Source organism: Sinocyclocheilus anshuiensis, unplaced genomic scaffold, assembly GCF_001515605.1.
Source record: "Sinocyclocheilus anshuiensis isolate Anshui unplaced genomic scaffold, SAMN03320099.WGS_v1.1 scaffold2328, whole genome shotgun sequence".
Taxonomy (NCBI): Eukaryota; Metazoa; Chordata; class Actinopteri; order Cypriniformes; family Cyprinidae; genus Sinocyclocheilus; species Sinocyclocheilus anshuiensis.
The window spans coordinates 15,929-27,452 of record NW_015546179.1 but is presented as its reverse complement, the minus strand read 5'-3'; the positions used below and the strand labels follow the sequence as shown (position 1 = coordinate 27,452).

The 11,524-nt window shown below is 44.5% G+C and overlaps 1 protein-coding gene across 4 annotated transcripts in view; it reads left to right on the top strand.

Moving 5' to 3' along the window:
• Positions 1-11,524, top strand: part of LOC107701385 (spermatogenesis-associated serine-rich protein 2-like) — a 26,126-nt gene that overhangs the window by 8,968 nt on the left and 5,634 nt on the right. For all 4 annotated transcript variants that reach the window (XM_016503382.1, XM_016503384.1, XM_016503383.1 and 1 more), the window contains exons 3-10: positions 3,676-3,755; positions 3,879-3,987; positions 5,154-5,203; positions 5,367-5,601; positions 5,685-5,852; positions 7,238-7,373; positions 10,324-10,382; positions 11,273-11,382. In XM_016503382.1, the coding sequence (XP_016358868.1) occupies positions 3,676-3,755; positions 3,879-3,987; positions 5,154-5,203; positions 5,367-5,601; positions 5,685-5,852; positions 7,238-7,373; positions 10,324-10,382; positions 11,273-11,382 (947 nt within the window). The remainder of the gene's footprint in view (positions 1-3,675; positions 3,756-3,878; positions 3,988-5,153; positions 5,204-5,366; positions 5,602-5,684; positions 5,853-7,237; positions 7,374-10,323; positions 10,383-11,272; positions 11,383-11,524) is intronic.

Below are 11,524 nucleotides of genomic sequence, written 5' to 3'. Positions count from 1 at the left end.
GATTATATTACATTATCATATCACATTTTGAGTCACAGATCGGATCATTTTTCAGATGAGCAAAAAAAAAATGGTTCTTTATTATTTAAGTAAAAATTATTATTTTAAGAAAAATTTACTACTAGAGTGCGCACACGTCTTTCACGCAGCATACAGCGGTGTTGTGCATTGTGACCAGCTGATGGGAAAAGTATTATCTAAATGCATTAAAAAAAATCTGAATAAGCTGCAGACCCCGTTTTAGTTTGAAAACTCCGGGGTTGCGTTTCACTGTAAACGGACCAAAACCGTATATATATCTGTGACCAAAATGGAGACTTTTGAAACGATGGCGTGGCTGCCCACATTCTCTCTGCGTGTCCTTGACGACAAACGATTCTTCAAATAACAAGTGAAGAGAGTAGGGGTGCAAGTTAGGGATCACAAATCTCACAGTTCGGATTATATTACATTATCATATATAGGCTGCTGCCCCTTTAAGACCGAATGCACGGATCCAATATAATGATGCGCGTGCGATTTCTTTCTCCACTGTTTACGTTCATTTAAGACATGAAAATACTTGGCGAGATGGTTATTTTGAGATAATTTTGCGTGTATGTGTCCGTTCAAGCAAAAGAGGAATCAATTCTGTGTTCGTGCTCTTCCTGAAACGCCGCTCTGTATGTGCGCGCGAGCACCGAACTGAATTTTTCATGCGCATGAATGGTTTAAAACGCTTGAATGTTTAAATTGGTAAGACATAGAAACACGTGTAAATGATAAACTATGATCCGTTTCACCCCTACAAGCGAGTGAACAACACGAATCAAGGCAGGGTACGTTACATGTACATCTACATTATTACAGGTAGCCCGACTGGAAAACACAAAAGCCCCGGGACGTCGGGCTAGCGATTTTGCGAGCCCTGTAAAGGTAGATTCCCCATTCGCCCGCTCCAAGCACGTAGACGCGTCCGCCATCTAAATAATAGGGAATCTACCTATACATATCTATGGTTGTACCTGCATGAATGGTCATGTGACATGCGTTTTCGGTTGTGTAGTGTAAACGGAGATCGTTTTCATTCTAAAATGCCGTTTTAAAACGAAAACGCACTAGTGTAAACGGGGCCTGTGGAATTACATTGTTTGGCGGAAGAGTACTGTTTTTATTAATATCATTACACTTTATTTGCTCTTATTTTGTGAAATCTTACTACGTATATGGAATAACCGTTTTATAAAAGCAATAATCCCCGTGAAGCCGTGGTTTACAGTGAATTTATAACAGCTAAGGGGGTTTTAGACACTCCACTTCGCAGAAACCACGGCTTCACGGGGCTTATTGCTTTATTTTGTAGCTGTAGCTGTTTTATCTGAATCATGTCTTTTTCATGGGGGGCAAAAATCATTTCCCCCCCATGAATCAAATGCATCCGGAAATTTCAACCAGATTTTTAATCTCTTGTAAAACTAGATTTGATCGAGTGGTATTTACCAGATGTCACACAGGTCATACAAGACTGACTCATGCATTTTTGCTTAAAGCTGAAGACCTTACTCAACTCATGTTCTGCATGATTCCTCTTTCTGTCAAACATATTTTATTGGACTGTCCTGCTTTTAATGTATGTAGAAAACTCTTTTATGAAGTGAACTCACTTAAAGAGTACTTAGTATAATTTTGCCAGAAAAAGGTTTAGAATTTTTATCATATGCTAATGTAAAAAATCTTATGTAATATAACTTGTTTGTTTGCTGGTTTTTATTGTATTTGTTATGCTAGTATTTTTTTAATTGTTTTTGCCATGAAAATAGCCTAAGATGCTGACATGGCATTAAATAAAAATATACTACTACTACCCGAGTTATTCTGTAGTTATTCTGGAGTTATTCCGGAGCAGATGCTTTGATGACGGGCCGGCCAGTAATTGAAGTAGTTTGATGTTATATTTGTCTCTTTCAGAATCAGAATGACTCTGTCTCTGTGGTTGGATACCTGAGAACACGACAGCGCCGTTAGTGTTATTTGTGTTAATAGTTTGTAGCTTTACGTTTAAGTTTCTCAAGCAAGTAAAAAGCGGTCATCAGCTGCTGATTCTCTCAGATGCTGATCTTGGGAGGCTTTTAGTCTTTGGTAGAAACACAAATCACGTCAAAGACTAGGCTGCGTTTGAAGAGACATTTCTTTAACGCTTCCCATGCGGTCGAGTCGCTCGCTCTGCAGTCTCTGGTTTTGTTTGGCAAATGAAGACTTTGCAAATTGCTTAACTCTGATGGCGGGGTGAGGAGCTGGAAGCAGCAGAACGCTGTGTAAACCGTGAGCAGCCGGCGTCTTCAGAAGCCTTTGACCCGGTCAGACCACGTCTCGCTGCATCGCGTGTCTTTATGGCCGATGTTTCTGACCGGCTGCACGTCTTATCAGTTTCACAGCTTCTCAAGAATGTTGCTCGGAGGGAAATCCACTCACAAACGCATCAGCAGAGTCACCAGGCAGCATAGTTAAGAGAGAAATCCAGTCAAACCGATGTAGGGCGACTCTGAGCATCTGACGTTTAGCAGCGTCACAGATTCCTGTGCGAGTCGTAGGTGTGGCTGTTTGTAATTCACTTGGAAACCTGCTGATACAGTGACTGTACTAGTAAACCAGCGGTCGGTTATCAGGTTATCTGCAGATCACTGATTCTGAATGAAGAGAGATGATGGTCCTTATGCGAGCTGTCTCATATTCACAGACTGATTGTGTATTATTGTTTTCTAGTCTCATAAAGCAGCCTGCAGCAGCACAGACAGAAGTGAACTGTTAAGCTGTGCTGGATGGTGGACAGAAATCACATTCGTGTCAGAGTTGTTTTAGTGTTTGGTTACGCTCTGCTCTCGGAGCATGATATCGCCTCACAGAAGAGGGAATTATGGGAAACCATAAGCATTTGCCACTTCACAGACTCGTGTGAGACTGTAAAAACTGAAAATATTACAAAGGAACGAGCATGAACTATTGGAGTCATTATGGTAATTCTGACTCCCTGTATAGTTCCAGATGGAAAGGACAAACACTGCTAACGAACGTAAAAATAAATTAAACCACATATAAAGATGCGAAGACCAATCTGATTATACTGTAAGAGAAAGTGTGAAAGTTTCGTCTGTTTCTCAGGCCTGTGCTGATTTCTGTTAACATACAGTATGATAATCGAGAGTTTGACTTTCAGTAACTATCTGTTGCTTAGTGGTTTGCATTACTACAAAACGGGAAACAAATGTAGATGCGTACTGTAATGCTGCACTAAACTGAATAATGTTTTTATTTTGTGCCGGACGTTCAGCTGTTACTCCACTCTAAAGAGGAACTGTGATTATATTTTACTGCTAGTGATGAGAGCTGTTTCTAAAGACTTCATTTAGTGTGTGAGTTTTTATTTATTTAATCACCTTTATGTATTTGAAGCGTGTCAGATTGGAAGTTGATTTCACATTAAATGACATTAAGCTCTTGGTCGGGACGTCCTGATCTCTGTGCGATCGTTCCCCGTTCTGCTGCTGTCTCTCTCTGGCTCTTCTCTTGACCTACATATTTTGGGGGAAAAGCTTTAACCGAGATCCTCTGCCAAGACTTTCTGCGCTGTTGAAGTCAAGTTTCAGAACTGAACACGTGGAAATCTCTCTCAGTCTCTCCTCCCTCCTCTTTCTCCAGATGTGTCCGGAGTGGTGTTCGACACGCACTTGAAAATGGTCATGTCTCAAGGAGGATCGTTCGAGAAGATGAAGGAAAAGGTACACATGGCTTTTCTTCCGTTGTCTGGCTGTTAATGATGGTGCTGTGCTCTTTATGTCAGTGTTTTTACACTTTCCTGTGAATCTCGGGCTCGACTCACTCAATATTTTGGCTCTCGTCAGATAAACGCCGTGCGAGCCGTGGTTCCCAACAAGAGCAATAATGAGATCGCTCTGGTGCTGCAGCACTTCGAGAACAGCGTGGATCGAGCGGTGCAGGCGTTTGTGGAAGGTACAAACACACACAGACACTTTTAAAAAGACTTTAAACCACATGATCCAAATTTGAGGTTTTTAGAAAAGAATGAAATGATCTTATCATAAGATCATATGATGAAATAAAATGATCTTATAATTAACTGATGTTTTTGAGTTTTACTTTTAAATAACTAAACTATTAATATAGCTGTAGAAGCTGGCAAAGAAAAGGGAAAAAGCAAACACACCCAGTGCCCTCATGTAGGTCTCATAGGAGGCAGTGTGTGTCCCTAGTGTGACGTGACTGTAACCTGTGTGTGTGTGTGTGTGTGTGTGTGTGTGTGTGTCTGTGCGTGCGCGTGTGTGTGTCTGTGTGTGTGTGTCTGTGTGCGCGTGTGTGTGCGTGTGTGTCTGTGTGCGTGCGTGTGTGTGTCTGTGTGCGCGTGTGTGTGCGTGTGTGTCTGTGTGCGTGCGTGTGTGTGTCTGTGTGCGCGTGTGTGTGCGTGTGTGTCTGTGTGCGTGCGTGTGTGTGTCTGTGTGCGCGTGTGTGTGCGTGTGTGTCTGTGTGCGTGCGTGTGTGTGTCTGTGTGCGCGTGTGTGTGCGTGTGTGTCTGTGTGCGTGCGTGTGTGTGTCTGTGTGCGCGTGTGTGTGCGTGTGTGTCTGTGTGCGTGCGTGTGTGTGTCTGTGTGCGCGTGTGTGTGCGTGTGTGTCTGTGTGCGTGCGTGTGTGTGTCTGTGTGCGCGTGTGTGTGCGTGTGTGTCTGTGTGCGTGCGTGTGTGTGTCTGTGTGCGCGTGTGTGTGCGTGTGTGTCTGTGTGCGTGCGTGTGTGTGTCTGTGTGCGCGTGTGTGTGCGTGTGTGTCTGTGTGCGTGCGTGTGTGTGTCTGTGTGCGCGTGTGTGTGCGTGTGTGTCTGTGTGCGTGCGTGTGTGTGTCTGTGTGCGCGTGTGTGTGCGTGTGTGTCTGTGTGCGTGCGTGTGTGTGTCTGTGTGCGCGTGTGTGTGCGTGTGTGTCTGTGTGCGTGCGTGTGTGTGTCTGTGTGCGCGTGTGTGTGCGTGTGTGTCTGTGTGCGTGCGTGTGTGTGTCTGTGTGCGCGTGTGTGTGCGTGTGTGTCTGTGTGCGTGCGTGTGTGTGTCTGTGTGCGCGCGTGTGTGCGCGTGTGCGTGTGCGCGTGTGCATGTGTGCGCGTGTGTGTGTGTTAGGCGCGGCTGTGGAGATCCTGAAGGAGAGGAATGTCACTGGGAAAAAGAAGGTGAGGGAACAAGCTTCACTCTCCAATGATATATAATAATCCTGAAATAAAACCGTAAGCAAAACTTGCAGTTTAAGTGTGAGTGAGTGAGTGTGTGACACAAGTTGAAGAATGAATATTTTTATGGTATAACTGCTGCTTGCGTTCGCTCTGTCTCTCGCAGCCCAAGAAGAAAAAGAAGCCAAAAGCACAAAGCGATGCTCCTGCTGATGTGGCTCCTGCAGAAGTGGCCCCGGACGCCGAGGGTCAGGAGCCCGTTAATGGTTTCCATGCCAACGGTTCGGCGGCGGCCGATGGTGATTCGCTGGATTCTCTGAGCGAGCAGCTGGACTCCGCCTCCCTGGACGCAGCGGAGCTCGACTCGGAAACCGTCGCTCCTGAGGCTTCGGAGGCCACAGGTGTGTTCTCTGAGCGCAGGTGATGCCTGCAGGCTTTGAGCAGTGATTGGGGTTTAACTCCGCCCTTCTTTCCTCTGCCGCAGGTGGAGGTGTGCCATCCACGTCAAGCCCCGCCCCTGAGCCCAGCACCAATCACGGAGCGCGACAGAACCATCACAGAACCAGTAACAAGTCTCAAACCAGGCCTGTGTCCAGCTCTGCGCCCGCTCCGTCCGACGACACGCAGCGAGGTCCTGCCGGCAGAAAGATGGGTAAGAGTTTCTTTATCATCTGACTCGTTTACTCTGCACTTGAACTGTATTTTTTTTCTATAGTAGATGTAATAGTTTTTCAGTTTATCAGAACTCAAGTAGAGTACAGATACTCCAGTAACAATAGTGAAGTACTAATAATGCTCGAGTATAATAGTGAAGTACTATTACTCTACTACTCAAAGACTCGTTTGGACCACAGGAGGGCGCTGCAGCTCGAGCCGGACAGAAGCTTTACTGCAGAGTCTGAGCTTTCTGAGATCTGTTCTTGTTTTTAACATAAACTCACTTCATTTTGATCAGTTTCTCATAAAACAAGACCATATCTTCTGTCATTTTGCTCCTCAAGTAAATGTATCTTGATTTCAGAATCTTTAGACATTTGCACTGGAAAATAGGACACAAATACTGGTGAGGAACAGCACTTCATTGCAGTGTACAATATTACAGTATTTTCAAACTCTGAAGTGTTGCCAGCAAAGACATTTAGGCTGATGATACATGGGACAACTTTTTTGAGCACAGTTTCTTGAGCACGTTCCCATTGAGAATGGGTAGCAAATTTCTCTCTGGATACTTTAGATCGGTCGTGGGCCCTTTGTCTCACCTGGTTGCCCACTGACAGCAACATTGCCTAAAGTTGCCCCGTGTATCATCAGCCTTACAGTTAGAGACCTTATTGACATATTGACTTTCATTCCGTTTATTCCCTACATTTTCATCACATGGTCTTAAATCTACCTTCATAAAACCTGCAGAAAACCTGGAGTCTTATATTTAAAGTCTCTGCTGTGAGAGAGTCCGCTGGAGTCAAGTTAATGTAAAACATTCATCATTTTATAACCTGTATAATTGTTCAAATGAGTGACTGTGTTGAAATTTGTATGACTGGAAGCTGTTTGGCCTTGTCTGCGGTTTATTCTATCGCTTGTTTTACAAAGGATTGAAGCTTAAAATTATAAGCTGTATTAATGTTAAAGGATTGCTTCTCACTGACGTTGTGTGGCTTTTAGTCTGTGCTGTAAAAGTGAATGGAAAATGAGAGCAACATTATCCTTTTTTTTGTTCCAAGGAAAGTTGTGCATTTCACATAAATGTGTCCGTATGTACTACTCTAAATTTAGGCTGGACAAAAATTGTGACAGAAAAAGACATTTTATGCATCTCAAACATTGTCATCATCATCATGAGGCTAAACGCTGGTGGAGGAGGAGCACACACAGACGTACGTTAGTGAAAAGTGTGTCCAAACCTCTGACTGGTACCAGATGTTTTATTCTGTGCGAGAACCTGATGGCGGGAGGTTTTGGGGCTCGTGCGCTGTTGAAAGTGCTTGTGTGTTCACGTGTGTGAAGATCTGGTGTTGTAAATGCTTGTCTTCTCAGGGCCAAACGTCGATCGCTCCGTGAAGGACCTGCAGCGATGTGCGGCGTCACTGTCGCGCTACAGAGTCGTGGTGAGAGACGAGATGGACTCCTCCATCAAGAAGATGAAGCAGACGTTTGCTGAGCTGCAGAGCTGGTAACACACACACACACTCACAACCGCACACACACACTCACAACCACACGCACACACACACGCTCACACTCGCACACAGACACACACAGACTCACACTCACACAGACACACACACTCACTCACTCACTCACTCACAAACACACACTTACACACACACACACACTCACAACCGCACACACACTCACAACCACACGCACACACACACGCTCACACACACACTCGCACACAGACACACAAACACAGACACACACAGACTCACACTCAAACAGACACACACACACTCACTCACTCACTCACTCACAAACACACACAAAGATACACACACACACACACTCACACACACACACACACACACACACACACACACTCACAGACACAAATACACACTCACGCACACTCACACACACACACTCACACTCACACTCACAGACACACACTCACAGACACACACACACACACAAACACTCTCTCAGACACACTCTCTCACACACACACTCTCACTCTCACACTCACACTCTCTCTCTCTCACACACACACACTCTCTCTCTCTCTCTCTCTCTCACACACACTCTCTCTCACACTTACTCACACACACAGACTCTCACACTTTCACTCACACACACTCACTCACTCTCACACACTCACTCACTCACTCTCTCACACACTCACTCACTCACTCACTCACTCACACAGACACAGTCACTCACTCACACAGACACACTCACTCACTCACACAGACACACTCACTCACTCACTCACTCACTCACTCACTCACTCACTCACGCACTCACTCACTCACTCACACAGACACACTCACTCACTCACTCACTCACTCACACAGACACACACACTCACTCACACAGACAGACACACTCACTCACTCACACAGACACACTCGCTCGCTCACTCACACAGACACACTCACTCACACACACAGACACACACACACACTCACTCACACAGACACACACACAGACTCACTCTCGCACTCACACTCATTCACACAGACACACACTCACACACTCTCTCTCACTCACTCACTCACACACACACACACACTCACTTACACTCACTCACACACACACACTCACTCACACACACAGACTCACAAACACAGACTCACTCTCGCACTCACACAGACTCACGCACTCACACACGCACTCACACTCACGCAGATGCACACACACACACTCATTCACACAGACACACACACTCTCACGTACATGCACTCACACAGACACACACTCACACTTACTCACACTTACACTCACACTCACTCACACGCTCTCTCACACACTCACACTTACACTCACTCACACACACACACACACACACTCACTCACACACACAGACACACTCACTCACTCACTCACTCACTCACTCACTCACTCACTCACTCACTCACTCACTCACTCACTCACTCACTCACTCACTCACTCACTCACTCACTCACTCACTCACTCACTCACTCACTCACTCACTCACTCACTCACTCACTCACTCACTCACTCACTCACTCACTCACTCACTCACTCACTCACTCACTCACTCACTCACTCACTCACTCACTCACTCACTCACTCACTCACTCACTCACTCACTCACTCACTCACTCACTCACTCACTCACTCACTCACTCACTCACTCACTCACTCACTCACTCACTCACTCACTCACTCACTCACTCACTCACTCACTCACTCACTCACTCACTCACTCACTCACTCACTCACTCACTCACTCACTCACTCACTCACTCACTCACTCACTCACTCACTCACTCACTCACTCACTCACTCACTCACTCACTCACTCACTCACTCACTCACACACACACACACACACACACACACACACACACAGACTCACACGCACTCTCACACACACTCACATTTACACTCACACACACTCAACTCACACACACACACACAGACTCACACGCACTCACTCACACTCATTCACACTCTCACTCTTGCACACACACACACACACACTCACGCACACTCACTCTCGCACACACACGCACACACACTCACGCACACTCACTCTCGCACACACACACACATACTCACGCACACTATCACTCTTGCACACACACTCTCTCACACACACATGCACTCACTCACGCTCTTGCACACACTCTGACACACACACTTGCACTCTCAAACACTCGTACTCATACACACAACTAAAGACTGTTACGGTTTGGCGTTTGGGCTGATGATTATTTGTCAACAAATAATTGTGACTGCTTTGTTCATGTTGCCTTAAAGGTGCATTCAGTAGTTCTTCAGCTTAGCATTAGCATTGCTGTTCTTGTATTTTAAGCACCGATGCCACAGTGGTGTTTGATGGTGTACTGCCATCTATGAGTGTGGATTAGCTTGATTTTCTCTGAGTTTTATGTCAATTATACAGACGAGAGTAATTTTTAGAGCATAATTTTCCTTTTATGCTCAGCTTTTGTCTTTGTTGGTCCTTTTCTGCTTCTTCAACTGTACAAGTACTAATTCTCCTGTTGTCTTCATTAGTAAAAGCACAATGAAAAGTGTTCTGTCGTCTAATTTTCATTCGCATTACCAAACTACAGAAACGGCAGCCAATGAGTAAAAATAGTATCTGGAGCACTGTTGAGTCTATATCTCACGTGAATGTATGTCATTCAGATGGCATTATAAAACTGACTTAAAGATTTTTACGTGGAATCATGTAATAAAGCATGCCTGTGGGATTTCTGTTAATGTCTTAAATCAGGGAAAGGACAGAACCCATTTAACCCGAATCATTTGACAGATTAGAAAATCAAAACTCACACACTTTGACCAGCAGCACGTTTATGCCAAACTTTAGTGAACAGACTCAATCAACCCTTCTCAGTAGTTCTGAGTTCATTGAGGTGCTCTTCAGTCTGAGATGGGCTTGTCTCTAAGTGTTTCTGCTCTCCGTTCAGTCTCATGGATCGAGAGGTGACGCTGCTCTCTGAGATGGACAAAGTCAAAGCAGAAGCCCGTGAGTAGAACGACAGCACTGTTACACACACAGAAACACACACACGATACCTTTCCCAATGACAGTGAAATGTGCATGCCAGAAATAAATGGCACTGGAATGGGACGAGTGCTTAAATTACAAGAAGTCAACTCTGTATTGACAAGAAGGACGTTTCGTTTAATAACTATTGAGAACACGTCATTTACAGATGATGCAGGATAGGACACTACACTAGTGTTTAGAGGCCATTGTCTGCCAAACATACTTTTTAATTCTGTTGATACACTGCAAAAGGTTTATAAGCAAATAAATATAAATCAATTTACTTTGCGTTTTTGGAACGAGTGGTCTTAAATATCTTATTTGGTTTCTGTTGTAAATTAATAACTGAAGTATGGCTTTCACCATTAAAAAGGCTAGGGCCCTATGAAATCTATTTTTTCCCAAATTCCGTTTTTCCCATTTTAATTTTTCTGGACTCCTTTTTAAATGGTTAAATTAAATTGTATTCATCAAAAAGCATGTCTAATTGATTAAAATCATTAAACGTATACAATTTCATATCAATTTATTAAAAGTTTAAGAAAAACGATGTTTAGGGCCCTATGATTTTTTTTTTCTCACCATGTTTTATTGTTACCAAATTCTGTTTTAACATGTCTAATTATTTGAATGCATAAAAACAACTTAATTTATTCCAATTGATTCTTAAAATAGCCTTATGAATTTTTTTTTTCATCCAAAGAAGATTCAAACATGTATGTCCAAATAAACTGCATTTAACGCTCCCGTGATTGGCTCAGAATCACGCGTGTCATTGAGCAGGAATGCTAACAGAGGGAGTCACTGAGAGATCACTGTGTCTGCGCTGTTCACTGAGGCTGATCAGGTGTGTGTTCTCGTGACAGTGGAGATTCTGGACGGCCGTCAGAAGAGAGCAGAAGAGCTGAAGAGACTGGCTGACCAATCAGCATCACTGACAGAGGAGCAGCTCGCTGAGCTACGAGCTGACATCAAGGTACACACACACTCTCTCTCACACACACACACACACACACTCTCTCTCTCTCTCTCTCTCTCTCTCTCTCTCTCACTCACTCACTCACACACACTCTCTCTCTCTCTCTCTCTCTCTCTCTCTCTCTCACTCACTCACTCAC